This window comes from Photinus pyralis, unplaced genomic scaffold (assembly GCF_008802855.1).
Source record: "Photinus pyralis isolate 1611_PpyrPB1 unplaced genomic scaffold, Ppyr1.3 Ppyr1.4_LG6, whole genome shotgun sequence".
NCBI classification, from domain to species: Eukaryota; Metazoa; Arthropoda; class Insecta; order Coleoptera; family Lampyridae; genus Photinus; species Photinus pyralis.
Window position 1 is genome coordinate 40321122 of NW_022170663.1, and position 22457 is coordinate 40343578.

The 22457-nt window shown below is 37.3% G+C and overlaps 1 protein-coding gene across 1 annotated transcript in view; it reads left to right on the forward strand.

Moving 5' to 3' along the window:
- The window catches only part of LOC116174637, a 91240-nt gene extending 77152 nt beyond the window's left edge, over positions 1–14088 (forward strand). Inside the window, exons 2-3 of the mRNA XM_031492577.1 lie at positions 6238–6468; positions 13943–14088. Coding sequence (XP_031348437.1) covers positions 6238–6468; positions 13943–14088 — 377 coding nt within the window. The remainder of the gene's footprint in view (positions 1–6237; positions 6469–13942) is intronic.
- The last annotated feature ends 8369 nt before the right edge of the window (positions 14089–22457 follow it).

Consider the following 22457-nt stretch of genomic DNA (forward strand, 5'->3'; position numbering starts at 1 on the left):
CGTCTGTTGTGTTTAGGCGCTGGCATGATGTATTTTACATATTTAGGCACTTTGGAACAATATGGCGAAATGCGATTAAACTGAATAGACTATTATGAAATAAGGGGTCGTTTACGGAGGTTGGCAGCTGAAATAATGATAGCGATTCATTTGTACGAAGTCGTGAATTACCTGTATAAAATGGCGGAGGTTTCCGGTTTCATATTCATATACGTGGATGGCGTAACGAATAGTAATCTCGAAACCTGTGGATTTAAACACCATATGGTGTAAACTGGAGTTATCCATACAAAGAAAAGGATATGAAATGACCGAAAAATCTAGCCATATAGGACTAAGAGCCTAACTAATAGTGTGGTTAAGATAAACGCAAAAACTCCTGAGACAAAAACAGAATTCTAATAAAATACATGAGCGAACAAAAGAGCGTGCAAAATTTGTTTACGCTAAATTTCTGACTGTCTACCCTAGTGGTTTTGTTGAAGACGTAGACGTAGTAAAGTGTGTAGAAGAGGTTAAGCAATCTTAACAAGAGATTTAAGATAACGTCAATGAAGTAAAAGTTCTTAAAACGGTGAACGTACTCATGAAAATTTAGTTCGAGTGTGAGTAGGCAAAGCAGTTGCCTGATTAGTGAAAGTGAAAAGTTTATAACGTCTGAGCAATCACCGAAACTTTTCTCATAATATTTCCAGTTCAAGTAATTGAATGTAGTTTATTAAAGAAGTTAAACTCCTTGAAGCTGTCAGCGAGTGCCTTTGTGTCTTTCTCATATGTACGCCTGAATATCCCAAACTTCACGACCAGATTTGGATTCTTAAAAAAACTCGAAGTATTTTTCAGATTTTTGCTAAATTTTCAATTATCGACCGTCTGAGTGTGGGGTATTATGTCTAAACAAGCTTTGTACGCTTCTATTTGCAATGTGCAAAAAATACACGAGCGCGTCAGATATTGATAGTGTATATGCCCTGCGTGTCTCTGATATTGGAGGTATGTTAATCTGCCGGTTTACATGGTGGGGGAGACTGAACAGAAGGGTACATAAGCGAACTTGTTTGGGCGCTTCAGAACGTTGTACGTGTAATTTATGACACGACCGCTTATGATTTTAGTCAACTACTATGCTTCAACTGCTGAACGCACTGAACTTTATTGACGATTTGTTCCGCTTGTCGTGTGGAAATCGGCAGAGTCTATTACTTCTGGAATAATTGACTTCGAAGTAAAAAACGCGTTCCAGAATGTCAAGGTACGGTCTATTTTTGCTAGTTCGTGACCTTTTTACGCCCTCACCTCACGCCCAAATCGTCAGATTATTGAAGTGCACAGTTTACAACACGTAGTCAACCCACCTTACTACAGCCTGACGCGCTCCAGTAAATCCCAAAATCTCCTATTGGGCTACCCTACTATAAGAAACGGGAGTTCGTAAGTATTTCATTAAAAATAATGTTCTTTTCCAACCACCCGAATAAGATACTATTTTGTCACATTTTTAGGTACATAAAATGGGCAATTTCGGGAGTTATCGGTATCACATGGTAGCTGTACAAAAAATAGTTACTTTTCGGATTAGTCCTAAAAGTAATTTAACTTGCAATGTTAACCATCATGTAGCGTGAAAACTGAAAATCTAGCATAAAGCATATTAGATAAAAAGTGGTATTAGAGTGTTACTACCTTGGTACTTATTTAACTCTTCGGGCTCGAATCAACGAGTTAACGATTAAAGATGTCCGCCTGAATTAGTAAGCCGCCATGTTGTAGGTCCGTGTCAGTCGTGATTAAGTTCTTTTTAATAGACGTTCCTAAACCACGTACGTAGACACTGTTCAGACCAAAGTGATATTTTTTTGGTGTTATGTTTGGAGCAACGTAAAAGATCGTGAAAGTTATCGGATAAGTAATCCGGGAAAGTTTCCAGAAAAGTTTTCGATTAGGAAATATTATGAAATAGCTATGTCGTTTCAGCGCTAAATAAAATCTTTCGGAGTTCGTCGGGCATAAAAAAAGTACCCGGCGGCGGTGGATACGGATAATTTGGTTTTATTGGAACGTAAAGTTTAACAACGCGAGTTTCGTTAGTAAAAACCGAAAAAACTGTGAAATGAATTAATTTTAACGTGTCAGTTTATCTACGCAAAGAAAATGTTGATTATTGCGAATTTAAGAGATAGTAATAAACCATTAATGTCGAAAGCGCTTTCCTTAGAGAGATTACAATAGTCGTACGCAGTCAAGGACCAACTAGTTAAACGCGTCAGTATATTTTCGTTACGCTGAAAATAGTTACTGTTCAGTCCCGGTATTCGTTGACCCGGCAACTGCTTCGTGAGAATCTTTACGTTGTAACGCCTCGTTGTTTCGTTGAGTGTACCCTTAGTTTGAGTAACTGACAGATTGCGCTTTTAGTATCTTAGGAGTGTAGTTGGTATAAATGGGAATGGGGGAATATCACATTTGCTTTTGTCGTTGAAAAGCTGAAGAGGAAATTTCAAGAGCTCTCAAGCTACAGTTCAGTGTTTATATTTTTTTGAGGCAAAGGTTGTCATATGTTTCCATTTAAGTATCTATCTTTCTTATGCCTATATTGTAATCCGGAACCCATTTATTAATAGGGTATGTAAGTTTAAAGGTGCCTCAGGATTCACCTTATTTTATTTTTAGTGAGCCGTGGTCAATTACCTTGTCCTGCTCGAGGTTTGCTGCCACATTTTTCACAGAAGTTTGTGTTAAAAATTTGCGTTTGTTAAAACCTTCACGGAAGTAAAGCAGGCGAGGTTGCGTATAGGCTCTTTTAAAAAAAAAGACATTTAAAACCTGTACAACATTGTTAGATTCATCCTGTTGTGGTAATAAATAGAATTGTTATACCTAAGGATGAACCATTCAAAATGTTTTCATCCCTAGGGCCGCGACTCCCTGGTCAATTAATTGAAGAAAAGTTATCCGACAGAATTAGGTTTAGTGCTAGTTAATCTTATACATCACTGTCGCGGTAAGAATAGTTGTCTCCAGAGTAATTTTGGTATGAACATCTTCACCTGAAAAGGGGCCGTTTTATTTGCGGTATTTGATATTCCATCTAAGTAAACCTAAAGGTGAAAACTATCGACACAGATCACCGTGACGGAAGGCAGAAAAAATTGGGTCGAGAAAGAAAGAGTTTTTTGTATTGCATGCACTTTTCTTTTTAAACACCCACTGGAATTGGACTTGAGGAAGGGGTTTAAAGAAATACACAACCTCACTCTTTCGTACATTAATTTTTCATTCCTGACCACTAACATCGTTAAAATTTTGTATTCATTTCACTTCATCAATGACGCTCGGCCTGAAGATGACCAGTTAGGTCGAAATCGATAGCAGCAAAAGAAAAATACAAAAACGTGTTAAAAAGAATTTCTTTAAACCCCTTCCTCAATACACAACACGTTTTAAAAACCCACGATGGAACAATACATCAGTGGAATTGGACTTGTTTAGATAATAGAATAAATCAGTGTTTTATTAACGATCCTCGAGATCGTTTATAATTTTGTATTGCTGTCTGTCTGTCCGTTCCTCTGATACAGACTTCTTGATTCCGACTCACCGTTTATCCGAAGATGTGTGCAGCACGTAAAGATGATTTTATCTGATGTAGAGCTTGTGCTCACATAATATAACAGCCTCCTTCCAATCATTCTGGCGCGTGACGCTAGTGCATAACGGCCTGCGCGCAGTAATATCTCAGCCAACTCAACAGGGTGCTAAAATGCCTATTGTCTACCTTCGCGCAGAATGTCCAAAGCATTCAAGCAATTCAGCATAATTTTTGGTGCACACAAATTTCATCAATTCCCTGCGGAATGCCTAAGTGTGATAATAGTCCCAGACCATGAGCCATTTGTGGACATCTTCAATCCGAATAAGAGTATCCTTGATACTTTGCCTCTTAGGATGCTTCGTTGGCGACTCCTCCTGACAGGATATGACTATCAGATTCAGTGTCGAAAATTCCACGCTTATGTGGAGGCACTCAGCAGACTTCCATCACTTGAGGATCCGGCGTATGAAGAACCTGAGCCGGTTGGCATTTGTCTTCTCGAACTGAGTCGTTTGGCGCCCGTCTCCAGTCTGGAAATAGCCACATTCACCGCCACCGACCAGATCCTCAGCAAAGTTCTGACCATGATACAAAATGCTTGGCCATTCAAGGTTTCCAAGAAACCACATCCCTACGCGACCCAGTCATCTGAGCTCTCTTGCTCAATGGCTGCGTTCTGTGTGTCTGAATCGAGTACTCCGCTCTATGCGTGCACACCACAATACGCCAAACGCTGAAAACCCTGAGGACCGGGCACCATGGGACTGCATGCGCCCTTCCAGCGTTCAAACATTACTCCCGGTCTCAATTAACCTCAAATTTTCTGTGGGGGTTCGAGTGATGTTCCTAGAATCATGAATCCCAATGGTCACCAGGAACCATTATACTTCGCTGCGGTGCAGTCATGTATGAAATCCAAGATAAGGCAGGTGCCTCGATCCCGAGCCCCAACAATCAATCCGCCGTTGGAGGTAGAAGTTGCGGCGGACATCGTCCCACCACTCCATCCTTCCTGGGACGTGGTAATCCCGGTACCCGACTGTGGGGGGAACGAGGTCCCAGATCACCAACAGGAGGTTCTTCAGGCTCCAAACAACTAGCAGGGGGTTCCTCATCACCACCATCCGGCACAGGGAAAGCGGCCACGTGTACCACTTAAGAAACTAACAGAACAACACACATTCACTTTTTAAAGATTATTAGATGTATCGTGTTCCACCATTGGTGGGGACCTTAGGAAGTTAGTAGTGGATTGGCTGCAGTGACATTCGCATACTGAGGCAAGGACATAACCTGTATGAGGGGAATTATTTTATGGAGTTACATAATAAAGTGGTAACTACTAGCGAGCTTTGCATAAGAGGTGTTGAAATTCTTTTCCTTTTCGAAATCAAAATATGAATGTCCAAGGAATCTCGCAAATTCCTAAAATTATGACTTGACCGACGACTAGATCTATATGGAATTTTACTATGATTGATTGATTTATTGAAGATTTCTTCCCTTTCCAGTTTCCTGAAATTAGACTTCAATAGGTAATCGATTTTTCTATAGGTTTGTTGAAACACAAAATTACCACAATGTTTTGAATATATTAATGAAAAAAAAAAAGAATTCCAATTTTCCAAGTTTCTAAGTAAAATTACGATTATTTTTTTTCTAAAAGATTCACACCTTTAATTTTACATAAATTGTGCAAAAAGGTACCTCATATACGAATGTCCTTCTTCAGAGGACAATGTTGATACAGAATTGGTCTTTTCTGGTGTATCCTTGTATTTGAAAAGTTACGGACAAACCACTATTTTTATTAATACAACTGTTCGGAGTTAATGAGCTTGACAAACAAAGTTGGAAACATTTACTGAGATTACAGAAGTAAGAGAAAGCTTCACTACTTAAAAATATGCACTTTATTGTTCCTTATTGATTTTTTCTGCGTCAATTAGGATGATTTTACGACTACGAAAGAGTTTAATCCATTCGTCAGGTTCACGGCAGTAAATTTAATTTATGAGAGGAAGATATTTTTTATTTACTTTAGAAGATATTGTAGAAAGCTGAGATTACTTTTCTCAGTCGATGTTATAGCTCTAATTTCTAATGAAAAGTTGGTGAAAATTGGCGCTAGTGTCTGAAATTGCTTATGCTGCTTATAGTTTCATTTGCATGTGTAGTTTGATTCATCATCACGAACCCAGGTTGTTACAGTTAATAGTACATTAATTCCTACACTTTAGGCATTTTTTATGACAATTTAGCGATGCCTTTGGCAGTTTTTCGTGTTTCAATTTAAAAAATGTAGAAATAAGGTCGACATATGTATATGTTATTTATTATTTCTCGAAGTGACAATGACACGCTTCTTCGAAATGAAAGAACATTTTTGCCACCTCAAATTAACGCCGTTGACAGAATTACTTACTACGAACCCGTTGTTGTTTCCTCGAACAAGCTGAAGCAATGCAAACGCGTGATTGACGTTAAAAAACGAAATAGCATTTCATGGCACTGAACTCGGCTAATTATTAACGTATTAAAAATAACGTTACATGTGAAATACCAAGTCATCGAACTTTGACAAAAAATAAACGAAGACGCCAAACAGACATAATTATTCTTACGCTCTTTTCTCCCTTTTTCAGGGATCGTCAATCGTGGAGATTCCTTTAGACGGCGAAGATCCCGGAGTAATAGCTTATGTCCGCCGGCAACGATTGGAACTCCTTCTCCTGTAATGGATGGTCCAGATCACATTCAGGCAGACGTCACAAAGTATACGGTCGCTCTTTTAGGAGCGCAAGGAGTTGGAAAGACAGCTCTTATTAGCCAATTTATGACTTCCGAATGTATTAACGCTTACGATAGACCAAAAGGTAAGGTGTTTATTTTAATTTTTGCGCACATTAGATACTTCCGTCGGAACACATCAAAGAGCGCGAAAGCTTTGCGAATAAATGATGATTTAGTAGGCGGCGTAGATAGGTCTAATTTTTAAAGTAACTTTTGAAACAGTTTTCAGTTGGGTGGTGGATGAGGGCAAATATAAATCCAAAACGAATGCGTAGGATGATTTATTCGTTATGAAGTGGAAACGTAGAACGCGTAGTTCATAACTTACGATGAAAGTAGTTACCACAGCTCTTAGTGTTAGCATTAAATGAAAACACTTTTTTTCAATGGTTATAATAAAGGGCTCTTGAACGAAATTTAAGGTATTGTACAGAAACACCATGAAAAAAAGTCAGGATTTCAAAGAATATTATATCGTTCACATTATATGAGATAATATCTTGTACCATTACGTCTCTATTGAAAACAAATTATAGCAAAAAATCCGTGACACTCCTTAGGTTATTAATTCGTTGTATAAAACTCACTTCTTTTTTGCTTTGCCTATATAAAAATATCGTGTGGTAAATTAATGAATTAGGTAGATAAGAAAATTTGGGAAGTTGTGCTCAGATAATGCGCCACTAATATTCATATCAACATTGATACGTTACCTGAATTATACCTTCAAATCAATAAATACTGTCAAATGCAGGTATTACATGATCTGGCATATTTATGATGCAAACGTTATAAGTTACACTTTAAATAAAATAAATAAATAAAATATTTGAAATACATCCATGTTCAAATTGTGAAGAAATAGTGAATGAAAAAGGATACCATGGGCTTAGCTGCAGAGTGAACAACAAAGGTCGAATGTCACGACACACAGAGTTAAATCAAATAATTCACCGAGCACTTACTTCCATCAGCGTATCGTCTACTTTGGAACCGGTTGGACTATACCGTTCTGATGGAAAACGACCTGATGGGATAACGCTTACAGCATACGCTAAAGGCCAATCCCTTGCATGGGACTGTACATGCGTGGACACTTTATCCCAAACAAACATTAAAAGTAATTCAATAAGAGCCGGAGCTGCAGCAGAAGAGGCATGCTCAAAAAAACACAACAAATATCGAGATTTAAAGAAAGATTATATATTTATGGGACTTGCCTTCGAGACACTTGGACCATGGTGCAAGGAATCACGAGATTTTCTGAATAAAATAGGCAAAAGTTTAATTGCGGAATCCGGCGACAAACGCGCTAAGCAATTTTTATTTCAAAGGATATCCTTGGCCATCCAACGTGGAAATAGTGCATGTATCCTGGGCACTCTCCCAACTGAAAAACAGTTCGACGAAATTTTTTTGTTATAGTTAATTATTGTTTTCTTCTTTGTTACACAATTTTAAATATTTCGTTTAAATAAAATTTTATTATTAATGAAAAAAAAAAAAAATAAATAAAATAAAACAGTCTATGTAAATTTCGAATCCTAACTGAAAAATTTTTAATCAATACACAATTTGAATAAAATAGTAATGCAAGAATGCAAACGTAATTTAGTTTATTTAATACGCGGAGCAACCATACCTGATCTTGAACCAGCTGATACGACGTCAAAAAGTAAGAATGCAGGTAAACAACCCAACGACGACGTAATCAGGATTATATTGGCAAGGGCCGCTTTCCAATCTAACATCCATAAAGGCCAAATAAGTGCAGTTGTTGGACAAATTGGGTTAGGGTGCACTATTCCTTCTCCAAAATAAGTTCACCGGTTTTCCCTTCTTCTCATAGTTTCCAAGGACCAACAATTTCGGGCGTTTTTGCGTGCAGAAGTCCACCAAAGTCTATTGCCCAAAATTTCTTACCAGTAAATGCGTCGCATATTTTGCGTTTGGCTTTGTACCCCGCATAAGAAGATATACAGGGGTGTGATAATAAACTTCAGGACACTACGTGTCTTACCCAATTAGACAAGACCTTTCTGCATTACTGTATTAGGTTTAAATTTTAAGAAACTATAGCGCGAAAATGAATTTTTTTAAATGTGTACCTATGGGTTATGCATATCTCAAAAAAAATTTGCTGTGCTAGCACAGATACTACCCGCACACCTGTGCTTGCGCGATTCTTCCCTTTTATGTCTAAAAATATGTGCACAAAATTTGGTTTAATTCGTTGTAACCGGAAATGAGAGTACATACAGACAGACCGACCGGCCGACAGACCGATCGACATCATCGAGATTTTGTTTGATTAGGATTACTGGTGGTTCAAAAGATGTGTTTCCGGAAAAAAATAGGGGGGTCTTTTTTTACCCCAATGTTAACGTGCGGGTGGTAAAAACCACGCAATAGATGTCCACAGGGCAACCAACATTACACGCGAAAAACGAGAGTTCTTTGTAGAATTCTTTCTTCCTTCAAGAATTAAAAATTAAGTCCCTAACATTCCCGAAACACCTTTTAAAACTCTTCTCGAATTTTTGAAACACCTCTCGACGCTTTCCGTTTTAAAACAAGCACAAAACTAATTAAATACGCGCTCGGCAAGTTAAGCACATTATTGGTTTGTTTTAATTGAATTTGGTATCTCAGACTGTGTTATTTCCTCTTGGAATTGTTTGTAATTGAATATTATTTTTTGGTTTAAATTTTATTACTTTTGTAATGTATTCAATTTAGATAAGATGCTTTAAGTTAGACACATCTGGTCAAGTTTGTGTACTTTTTTTTTTTTTTTTTTTTTTTTTTTTTTTTTTTCAGCCCTATTGGGATCTATGCCCATTTGGCCGCAGAGAAGTATATACCTATTTCATCTAAACTGTTGGATTAATTCACAGGGTTCACTCGCTTCACTCCATGCGGTCTTTCATGGAGACTATTAAACACAACAAGGGTGACCACGGTTGTAACAATAAGGGAACAAATGAATTAGGACTTTGACTATTTATTTTACAATGTAATTATATTGTAGTCTTGGTGGCTATAAGCATTTCAATAAGTAGATCGTAAATCTTTTTGTTGTCAGTAGATAATAATGCTTCTATATTTGTAGGTAATGGGACTTTTAATCGGATTATACTTCGAATTAGCATATTGGTTAATTCGATGTGGTTTCTGCAATTAAAAAGGATGTGGTTCAAATCGCCTATTTCATCTCCACACGTACAGTTTGGTGATTCCAATATTCCAATTCTAAATAGATGAGCTGGAAATTGTCCGTGTCCAAATTTTAATCTTGTTATCGTAGTAGAATACTGTCTACTAACTGTATAGTTGTTGGACCAGTGTTCCTTAAGTAAGTATGGGTGAATATTTGCATACTGTGTACTTTTTTCCTTGTATGAGTTTTCCCACCGTTCTTGCCATAGATCATTTAGTATTTGTTTTTTGTAATATGCTAATGCATCTCTTGCGGTGATTCTATTACTGTATATCGTACCACTTTCGATTGCCTGCTTTGCCAGTCTATCCACTTTTTCATTTTGATCTATACTAACATGCGATTTCACCCAGTAAAATTTAATTTTATATTTTTGAGCAATCAACTGTGTAAAACACGCGTATATTTTTGAAATGATCGGGTCATATGAATGTGGGCAATATTTTTTCTGTAGGCTCTTCAGGACACTCATCGAATCTGACATTATTACAGCATTTTTTATTTCACAGTTATGACAATACTTTAAAGCTTCATATACTGCAATTGCTTCCGCAGTGAATATTGCTGTGTTCGGATTAAGTTTGTAGGTCCTATAGGTATTGTTTGTGTGATCATAAAATGCACAGCCTACTCCTCGGTCATTTTTTGAGCCATCAGTAAAGATGGAACATGTTTCTTCTTCTGTATCTGCAATCACTCTGAACAGATATGTATCATGGATTGGATATCCATTATATGGTGGAAACTGTACATACGGTGTTAGTAAGGTTTCTTGAAATTTTATATTAGGGATTGTGATTTTGTAAATATCCGGTGTCTGTGTTTCAATCTCCCTATAAGCAATTGCCAAAATAGGTGAAGTTTTTCTTTTCCAATAATCTGCTGTGAGATCTTCTCTTGACAACTCAGTTAGTAGACTATGTATTGACGTCATATTATGGTTTTTTAGTTTTATAACATACTTGGCAGCTAGATATTTTCGACGTAAATCATTTGGAGGTTCCTGTGATTCGACATGCAGGGCGTTGGTGGGGGTAGATTTCATAGCTCCAATGCAGAGTTTCAAGCTTTTATTTTGTAAGACATTTATTCGTTGTAGGTTAGAGTAATTTGTATTGGAATACAAAATGCATCCATAATCTAGTTGTGTTCTAATGAGACTTTTATGGAGATTTAGGGCGGTATTACGATCGATTCCCCACCTAACGCGAATTAACATACGCATAATGTTTAAGGATTTCTCGCATCTTGCCGATAATTCCGTAATGTGCTCTGACCATTTTAATTTATTAATTAAAATGGTAAAGGTTTTATCTGGTGGATTGCGATAAAGAGTTTTTATCGGACGACATTAACGCAAGTGTTTTACCAAGATGTGCGCGTTATTTCGGCGTAAGTTCGGCGGTGTTTTTGAAAATCCCGAAATGGGCGATTATTTTATAGTGGAAGTAGTGTTCCCTTAAATACTGGAGACAATGTAAAAACAAGGCTTCTGGTGCTGCGAATTTCGCGACGGTTAAAAAACGTGTAAATGTACTTACGCTAGATCTGGGGCAATCTGCCCTAGTTATTTTGTTGAAAACTCAGTTCGTCGGTTTCGAATTAAAGTGTTCAGAAGAAATTTGTTCGAGTGTGTGTAAACAAAATAGATGTCTGCTTAGTGAAAGTTGATCGGTGTTACTGTCCGATCAGCAACCGAAAATTCTTTTCATCTTATTAAGACAGTTCGAGTTATTGAGTTCAGTTTAATTTAAAAAAAGTGAGGTTTCTCCGGGGGGTGGTAGGTCGACCCGAGATCTACAAACGCGCAATTGTACGTTTCGCTCTAACTCTAACGGTTCGGCCTCAAAGTGCGAAAATGCGAAAAACCCCATTTTCGAGAGAGGCGCTCCGGGTCGTGCCGTTTCCAAATTCGAATTAACCCCGGAATGCTACCGCCACACGAACACGCCCCCTCACGTCCCCCGCGATGTCCCGAAAACCCCAAAAGGAAATCCGGTTACGTTTTCGAGTTACCAATTTTTTTTCTAAAATTTTCGATTTTTTCGCTTCTTAGGCAGCTACCCCGTAGGTTGCCGCGGGAATTTCCTTAACCTCGCCGAAAGTTGCGCTAACTATCCCTACCTACCTTAGCCGGCGGCTCGAGGCCCTAACCCAAACCGTATAGCTACGGCAAATTTTTATCCGCATACGCACACCTCGACGACGATGCTCCCCACCCGCCAAACGATATCTCCCAGGTCCCAAATTCGCGGAATCGATGCGAAACCGCCTAAAGAGCGTACGATAAAATTTTCACAAAATCGGTAGTACTATTAACGAAATTAAACATGAAAATCGAGTTGTTGCCTGAGTTTCTTATTTAAGGTGAGTGTTTTTTGTCTTTAAAAAATGAGCCTGAATATCTCAAATCTTGTACGACCAGATCATATAGATTATTATGGAAAAAAACTGTAAGTAATTTAATTTTTTTTAATTATTGCCCACCAGCGTGCGGGGTATTAAATTCAAATTCCCGGCTAAAGAGTTTTAACTTTTAATTTGGACCCTAACTGGTCGCCCCGATTACTAAAAAGCGAATTAATTTCTTCGGCGACGACGTGTTCGTTCGCTCGGCTAAGAACGCAGTCTGCCTTCAGAAAATTTCCCTTACTTTACTCATTAATTAACCACACCTATAAAATGACGTTTTATCAACCAATATCGTGCATATTTAAACGTCTATTTTATAGCAGATGTGAAATTGACATTTTAATAGGTTTGAATGAGTAGGCTAAATCTCTCTTTAACAGTGGGGGTAAATAAAGTGATCACTTCAACCGTAAGGGTAGAAAAATTGAAATTGATTCTAATGACATCTGTCATTTTTATTTCAAATGGGACGGGGAGCACAGTATAAATTGAGTTTCAAAACTCGAAGGCTTCAATCACATTCCGTAAATTGTAATGAAATCACTACTCAAATTTTGGACTGGTAATAACATTCGGAGAAACGCAAATTAGATAAATCTGAAACAGAAAAATAAAATTCTACCTGGATTCACACATAATTGATAAAAATACAACGAATCCTGTAAGAAAAATGTAAGGCTAACAGTACCTTTTGAATACAAAGCACCTCTTTTGCAAAACGGTCGATCGAAAAACAATTTAAGAGATCTACTCACTTTAACATCTAAAAAATAACAGAGCTCACTTTTCATACGTCAGAACTGACTCGGAGAGAAAAAACTTCACAAAATTGAACTTTCCGCTATCCGCATTTTTGTTAATATCAAGACGACTAGTTTTCTTGTGTGCAAAATCACATATCCGACTAGACTGCCCGTGCAAATTGTCGTCACGGATTTTAGGTTCTCTTTCAAAGTAACCCGAGTCCTCTTATTCTTCGTTCTTCCTATTTAAGAGGGAAACTACTTCCATTAAGAAATTGACACTCGAAATTCCGCACCGTCGTCCGAACTGATAACCACCTGTATTGCTTATCTCGCACGTGGCTTTGTTTATCGCAAAATCAATTAATTTTTGTTCGATAATAACGTGATTAGATAAAACTTTTAACTCACGTAAAAATTACCATTAAATTAAATTAAATTTATCATGCAAACTAAATACAAGAAATAGAATTAAATGAATTAAACAATTACCGGTCAAATTTACAATAAGAAACTCGTATTAAAATGTCAATTGAACAAAATGTCTCCATTCTGTGTTCATTTAAAATTTAAAAAAAATCTCAGGTCTTATGAAATAACTTGAATTACGCTACATACAGGGTGTTTCAAGTTATTACAAACAAATTTTGTGTTTCCTTAGCTTTCTTTCATATGAAATTAGACACATTGAAGATGAGGGAAATCATGAGCGACTAGCACCTTAAAATATAAGAAAACTGAAATCCCAAGGTACTTCCCTTTGTGCAGATCTAAAGTAGCGATCCCGGCCTTTGTTTCAATAGAACTGTTCTGAAGTACCTACAACATTAATAATTCACCCCTCGCCGTCTTTCAGTGACGTTCAGGTTAGGACGATTTTATGTTTTCCTTTTAAAGGGGCATTTTGGTTAGACCTGACCAAATGCGCCCTATTGCATTATTAATTGCCCACAGCGGTTGGCGAGGTCCCGCAAAAATCTACGAGGCGTAACAAGGCACCGATGAATGCTTTTAGCGAACTTTAAATTGCCACCAACTCGAAATTAATGATGCCCTTTCGAGTTCGAGAACCCGTTTGTTCGGTTGCGAAACACTCCTCGAAACTTGTGCGAATACTAACAGCCAGCGGCAGGAGAAAAAGTCTAAATTTTAATATCGCAGACGCTTTTCAATTTTAATCAGGGACGAAGCGACAAATTGAATTTCGAAGTAATGGAGTAATCGAGGAGAACGCATCTTTAAAAGGTGTTAAACTCAATATTCGTTTCCGATCCGAGCTGAAAGCTAGCGAATTTTGCTGGATCAGCAACTGCTTCGGCCAGTTGTAAGCAAACAAAGAAACCCAACCCCCTTGAAAAGGTATACGTGGAGGGTAGCCGAGATGCGTGTTAGTTTCGTCGCACCCTTGTTAAATTGTACTTTACGTTTTGAGATTCAAATGACGATGCAGGAATTGAAACGGTTAGGTTCGTAAAATCAGCAATTTCTCTATCGCTTTGGAAAGACATGTGAATGACCAAGTTAAGATTAGTTGCTGAGGTATAACTTATTTTATATTATCCCCACAACGTACTTAAAATGATCTGGTCCGTCAAACTCTGAAAGCCAGGCACTACCTTAAATTAACCTTTAGTAGACATTAGAAGCCAATGGACCATTTCCACTTGATCACCGCTTTTTATGTGAAATAAATATGCCTACATTTTTGGTCATTCTGGCTATTTGAAAGCGACCACAGGAGTTTAAGCATTCGTTTTCAAATTGATTTCCGATATTAGCGGAGTTTTTGTTCTCCAAACTATGTAAAACAATTACCTTTAAACGTGTAGATCGACGCGTTTTCCTTTAATTCCCCTAATATGGTTACGTAGTTTAATTCCATTACTGCAGCGAAAAACACTGTCTATTAAACTCTGTTGCAGAACGTTAATTAACCCGAAAAAAGTTTCTCCACATTCCCGAAGTTTTTCCTGGCTTAACTTTGTAGCCGGCAACAGCTCCCGTTCAGAGAACTAATTTTTTTTTAATTTCGGTACCAAATACTTAATTTACTTGGCGTTTTTCAATGTAAATAAGCTACAATTTAGCCATAAGTATTATATTTTGAGACAGTCTACTCCAGTCTAGATTGGAGCACTAGTGTGGTAGTTTACCAGTACGTAGTACTCTCAATACGTAATTGTCTAAACTCCCAAAATTTTATTTTTTTACTAACTTACAAGTCAATATCCGATACAGCACGCATTATCCACTGTACGTACATTTTTGTTCCATTTTACGTACATACGTCCATGGGACAAATCTGTACGACTGATGTACGTACATTTGTGTACGATTACAAACTATAATTATTTTATTATTTTAATTCAGAATTGCCTTTTGGAGTTGACGGGATTAATGTAACATTTTGATCAATTTAACATGCGGTCGCTTTAGGTTTTAAAGACTTCTTAGAATCTATAACTTTGCCGGTATAGCAAAAATTCACATGTACCGGTTCATAAGGAAAGAGAACAGAACTAATATGCGAGAAAATAAAGCACATTAGGATAAGGGCGAGTGTTCAAGCGGATAACGTCGAAAAGTTACAGTGTTGCCGGTTGTAGAAACCGTCGCTACGGAGCATGAGAGAGGCACTCTCCGCATATCTACCCATGCAGAAAAAAACGTAGCCAAAAATCCGTCTGTGGGGCGGCTTCGGTTTTTCAAATCGGCGACAAGACTATGAAAAATTTGGTAGGAGAGCGGCATTATTGACTCGAAGTTTCGAAGAGGATCTATGTCGTCGAGCGCTTCATTTTTTGTCATTGAATTCGTAGCAATGCTTACGAGGCAATACTACGTAGCGTAAAGCATGGTACATCGCGTACCATGAAATTCTTCACCAAGCTTTCAAGGTAAATCAGGTGAGTTGGGTACGTCATTTTTTAAATCGCGTGAAATTTCATTTGTTAATTAAAAATGCGGACCGAAAGCCGTATAATCGAGGTATACGAAAAGATTTGTCAGTCCCGTAGTCGTACGTGATACAGTATTGCGAAAGACGAAGATTTTCATCAGATTTCAAGTGAAAACTGTGCCGGAAGTTCGACAAAATTTTTGCTGGGTAACATTTTAAATTCGTTACGAGTCGCCATTACGAGTTAAGCTGTATAAAGTGACGGATTTAAGAAGAAAGGGGAACTTCTTCGTGTGGTAACCAGAAATATTGCGAGGCGTTCCGTATTAGTTTGGACGAGATATTCTGCTCTCGCTTAAATAAATTGTTACCACGAAAGCGTTGGGGTCTAGGGTGCAAGAATTTCGTTGCGCTATATTTGGAGTGGCAAATTACGTTAAAAAAACAGTTTATTAATCAAAATTGTGCACCTAATGTGTTTATACGAGATGCTAATAATATAATAAATAAAACGGCAACCGATAAAAAGATTATAATTCGTGCTTTTGTTGGGAGTCAAAACCCTAAGTTATAAACGTAATTTTGTACATTTCTATATTGCGGAACAACGGTAACCATTCCAGTAAATAAACTAAATTGGAACTAATAAATTGCGTAGAACCTGAAGCACAGGTTTGTTCTGAATTAAAATTCGTTAACCATCTTTCGGATTGAATGTCAACGGGTAACCAAATGTTTACTTGGAGATACAAAGGTCCCATTTTATTGAAAAAGAGGCGTTCCACCATCCAATTTTCCAACTTGCTGTTGCTGCTACCTTTCAAAAGAGCAAATCAGCTACCAATAAGAGAATATTTCAACTATTCAATAAATATACAACGATGTTAATGGCTCTTAATGAAAAATGGTTCTATTTACTAGACATCTTTAAGAAGCATTAATAAATAAATAAATAATAGGAAGGGATTATTCCGGAAATTTTTCTTGAATGCATTAAGGGTCAAGCCGCGAGAGAGATTCGTTTTTAGGCTACCAGCGCGCGGTCCAGAAGAACATTTTCTTGAATTTTTTCGGGTTTTGAGTGAATAAGAGTAACATTAAATAAATTTGGTTCCAAGATTACCAGAGTGAAGGTTGCTATTTTTTGTGACATTAGTTTGAAACATTAATTGCCCGGTCGAGTTATAGCCGAGTGAACGTTTTCCATCGGAAAGTAATTAATCGTGTTGTTTTAACCTCTATAGAAATCACAAAAAAAGGTGTAAGGCAAGGTTTAAGCTGAACTTGGACAACTGTTATCGGTCAAGGACAAATCGCTTAAACGTGCCAGTGTAATATTTTCGCTACAAAGGACTATTATTAATTTTAGGTGTCAAGTTCGGTCACGTTATCGTTAAATTTCGTAGTAGAAAAATTATAAAAAATTATTAAAATTAAAAAATAGAAGTAAAAGTATTCTAAACGTCGGCAGTTGGAAACACATTTATAAAAATTAAGGTGAAAAAATGTTATTTAGTGAAAACTTCTTCTTTTGTGGCGGATAACTTTCAGCACCAATTAAAAACCCGTTGACAATAACCTTTCGTACAGAAAATCACTGGAAATTTCATTGAAGTGGAGTTTACCGACGGAAAGATCCAGTTTGCAGCTCCAATGTTTGATTTATCCGAATCATTGTCGTTGTGTCTATGTTTTCGTATCTCCAATCTTCCATCTTAAAAAATCTCCTGCTTTAAGATTGCGTACACAAACAGCCAATTGAAACCAAATTTGAATGACTCCAGCCTGGAAATCAACAGCACACATGTTGTTTTCTGATCGGATATAACACGTGCTTATCTTGTAACTAATTAAATTTTATGTTACGCAACGAAATTGTTAACATTCCGATGCAGCAATGGAGTGGTTAAAAAATCTGCGCCCAATTTCATAATTAAGAAGCATATTACCATTATAAATAAGCACTGATTGTAATTATCTCATTCGAATATATATATTATTGCACATGCCGAAGCCAAAATAACGTCGGCGTGGCGTAGTTTTACAGAACAATACATAAAATTTCCATTTTGTGACAGTCGCTTGGACATTTTTGAGACATATTTGGGAGATCTATGACGTCATAGGAAATTTCTTTAAATAGAATTTCAATGTTTGTAGCATAGACTCTTTGAAGAGGCTTTCTTTTTGATACCTACTTTACTTTAAAAAGTTTTGTTTATTGAATGAACCGTAAAAGGGACCACGTTCATGGTGAGGTTTATGGAAGCACGATTGAATGCGTGGAAAGCGCTCTTGAAGCACCACATTATTACAGGACTTACATAGCTCAACATGTTCAAGCATCCACCCTACACTCCACAGCCCAGATCCAGCACCATGCATGCTTTTTGCAAGAAGAGAAACGTCTAGCTTCGTTGGTTCCCTTATTGTGAACCGAAAACGCACAGTAAACAAGAATCGAGGCTTTCGGATTAGGTGATAAAGGACGCGGTCCTAAAATTTGCGTTGGATCCGTTTCGGTCGTCTTGGCAATTATAAATAGTGAAAAGAGAAAGGGGAGAGATAGAGGCAGGTATCACTCGAAGTACCGTGCCGACTTTCCGCTCACGAAAATGAGATCGCAAAGTTTGAAAAATTGTCACACACATAGAGTACGGACATTTCCGCGAGAATTGTATTCACTGGAGAGTGAAGAATTAAAGTAAACGCCCTTTTTGACCACGTGGGAAGTTTGTGGAATCACAGCTGCAATTAGATTTGAAAACGCTTTAGTAAAGTTAATTGTGACGGGGCTTTTCCGCCCGCAAGAAAATAAAGTGTATTGGCCTGTTAAATTCTAGCGGGCGGACGTAAAATCGTTAATTTTGTAACGCCATTTGAAAATTAAATTTGTTTCGAGGTAAGTTTTGACGCATTGTCACTAAAGGATTCGGTCCTCGAAAATGTATTTAATTGGTTTTAATTGTACAGAAAAGAAATACAATTTCTATACCCAGCAGAAACCCTTAATCTAAACCTTCTCTATAGGATAAAGGAGAATATATTGTGTCTCTCGAGAAGGCACATTTGTCACCAAAGAAATAATATTTTACAAATGAAATGTGGATTGCGTGCAATCAAAACTTTTATTTGTTTCTTTTTTCGTTTGAATTGTAAAATAAGGTATCTCTTTTATAGGGTGTTACATATTCTAATGTGAATAGAATGTGATGGCAAAGATTTCTGTGGTGTCACGTCGTTGGTTGGTTGTATAGATAGATTTACACTACCAGTCGAAATAAAAAGAGGAACTGTACGCGACGTTTTCATACTTTACACTACGTTTATGATATGAAATGGCACTTAATTTTCCGAGCAATATTTCCAATAATTACGAGGGTCGCTGGTCAATTTCCGCGGTATCATTAATTTGAAATAAAAAGGCAAATTTATTTTCATTAACATCTTTGGAGAAACTCGCTCCACAGAGTTCAATAATCAACCTAATACCTATTTAATCATTCGACAGCTGTTTCTGTTATCCAGAAACTGCGGATGGAGAAAAACCGATAGTTTTTCCAATAGGGTAGGAAGTGTAGCGGCACCTACGGTTGTGTGTTAAAGATGTAACGGGGTTTTTTTAATTTATCAAAATTTCCTTTCCTTTCCTTATGACTTTCGCGGGGATAAAGACTGATTGTATGTGCTCTTTGTCTTTTGTATGAACAATACGAAGCACAGCGTTCTAAATAAAAATTCGATCGGACAACGAAAAAGAAAAATAAACCCGGTCCATTGCCGTAGCGCATTGTTTAATTTGCATTGGAAAATTCGTGTTTTTGCAATTTTTGTACGATCGGCATTGGAGAGTTTTTCCCATCGTAAACTTGAGCGACTAAAGCTACTAAAAATAGAAAACACAATTTTACACGAAATAAAATCCATTACGTGTGGCAAACGATGTATAATTTGAGGAACTTTGAACAGAATTTACGGTATTATAAACAAAGGCACACCTTGACTTAAGAAAGGCTGGAGCAGAAATTTTACGCTACCCCCAAATGAAAGTGTGGTTGGTATCTTGGTGTGTAAGTACTTTAACTTTATTATTTCTGGTAGATTTTCAGCAGCCTCTGCTCTTCTATATTGTAACAACTGTTATTTTAAGATGAATTCTCAATAAATAAAGAAAAGTGGTCAATAACAGCACTTACCTTGTGTCTGCTTTGGTTCTTAGTTACAATAATAATATGCCTCGACTAATATTTAACTCAGGGTTGAAATGCTCTTTCTCTACAGGACTTCTGGGTGTTTTACAATTCACTGCTTCGATAGAAAAAACAAACTATAATACAAAAAGACAATACCGGTATAATTTTCTTCAATGCTTTTTAAATTAAATTCTAAATTCTAACTTATTGCTTCCTTGCCAAACAACTAAATCTTACTTCTACCTCGCTTACTCTAAACAATCCAATACTCTAAATACAAATGATACCTATTTAATTTTAAACATCCGAAACGCAGAAAAGTTTTTTGTTGCTTTTATTCGCCCGAATGAATACCGAACTCGCGAGTACACAAATAAAATAGTTAGGTACTTATCTCTTTTTATGTCTCCTTCACATGGAAGCTCGTCGTCACCGGCCTGGGTTTGACTCCTAGTCCGGCTCAGACTCCTTGAATTTCGTTGATGTCGGTAACCTCCAAATAGATTGGTTCGAATGTCGATTCCTACTCGATCTTCTTCAGGTGAAAACAACACGCCGGCCGATAAACAAATCGCTGGCCCCTTCAAGGTAAAACAATCGCTGGCAAAAAGGTGAAAATGGTTTCCCAGACTGGGATTGCGAACTGCCTTCACGTGGAAAGTTTTCTTGCTTCTTGATGGCGTTGAACTCACATATGATTGCGTCACTATTGCACAATACTTATTATCAGTTATTTTCGCGTGTAAAGGTAACGAATTTTATACTACGACACGTAGAGCACTTTCACTGTCTTCCTACGTAAAAATATTCACGCTACAGATATTCTCTAAGACAACAAAATGTTTTCTTAAGTTTTACTACAACCACCTTGACTTTCTTAAGCGACCATCGCTCTCTCCTCCCTCTGAACTCCCCAGAACTTATGTACAGTATGTTCCCAACTTAATTAACTAACAAATATTTATACACAGTATAACAAAATGAACCAGCAGAAATGTCTGTGCTGTTACAATATGAAGAAACTCTAGTGATCCAACAATTAAGTAACTCGTCCATTTTTTACATATACATATTAAAGTGAGTCTAAAACCTTAATGATTCTAGTGCCAAGATTTTCGTCTCTGTCAAAATATAAGGTGCACCAGATTCAGCGTTAAACTTGCCAATTCCCTTAAAAAAAACATTTGTATATGGAAAGCGCCCAATAAAATAAAGATATTATCGTAAATTCTTAATTCGGCATGCTGCAATTGTTATGTCATCTTGGCAATTGCCAAATCGTAAATCAAACAAATAAATGTCCGACTACATTCATTTGCAGCTTGCTTCGCCAAGTGTGTAATAAAAGCGAAACTTGTTGGTGGTTCATTAACAGGTGGAAGATCGTAAATTTTCAGTTTCTGGAAGGTATCTTCACATCTTACATGGTTCCATCTCTTGTAGTAGAGATCAACTGAATATCCACGCCTGTTCCAAGTGAGTGTATCTATTTGGAAGGACAATGCAAGTCGTATTTTTTGAAATATGGCCAAACCTCATCTTTGGCCATTTGTATTAATAGCTCGCCTATGTTTCCTGATGTACTTCCTTGTCCTTGAGTTGCTGGAAGATCTGTGGAATTTGTAGGCTCTTTCGCCCATAAATGATTCCTATCGCGTTTCCACAAATCTGTCAAAATCATCAAATGCCTGTAAGCAATTTTAAATTGCAAATCATCGTGCTTGGGACTAAGGACTTAATATCAGTGGTAGGACAGGTCATTTCGATTTCTCTTTCTTATAAAATTGTAAATAAAATTCTGGCGAGCGACCAAGAAGCAAAGAAAAATACGAGTAAATTTAGTATAATAAGCACATTTTTAATTTGAATTGAGTAATTCGTAACTTTCTACTCGTAAAGTGCTAGCAGCGTTTATGTGATTTTTTATCGCAGACTTAGGCGACGACAAATTAATTTCGTTTTATAATTGTGCAAACCTAAAAATAGGAAAGATATATACGCGAGAAGGAAAATACTCTAAACGTGCACTACTTGTTTCAAATCGCGCCAATGTTGATGAACATTGTAAATAAAGACACTTTTACCTATGGAAAGCTGGAGCCGTATAAAGTCTGTCCACAGATCTAATTAATCTGGGAGGATCGTAAGAAAATTTCATCAGTAGATATGCAAGGCCGAATTTGCAGCAGTTCAAGGTCGCGCGCCACCTTGAAGTGACCTTGGAAAGTAGGTCAATGTGATGCTCAAGGTCAATTGCTTTCAGGGTCATCTTAGGACAATGGCCCGTATGAATAAAAGTAAGCAAATGCTTATACTTGCAAAATTCAAAGTAAATACTCGTAAGTGCTCCTTCGCACTGGGCGACTTAGCAGCGCTGCTAAGCAGAAGGACAGGACGCAATGCACCGCTGCTAAATAGACCAGTATGAAGGGGCAGTTACGAGTATTTACTTTGAATTTTGCAAGTATAAGCATTTGCTTATTTTTATTCATATGGGCCATTGACTCCATTCTGTTGTCATATTTTACTGTCAAGGTGGCCATAGGTTAACGAACCCATTTTTTTGCGTTGCCACATTGTCCTCAGGTCATTAAAAATCAATCAG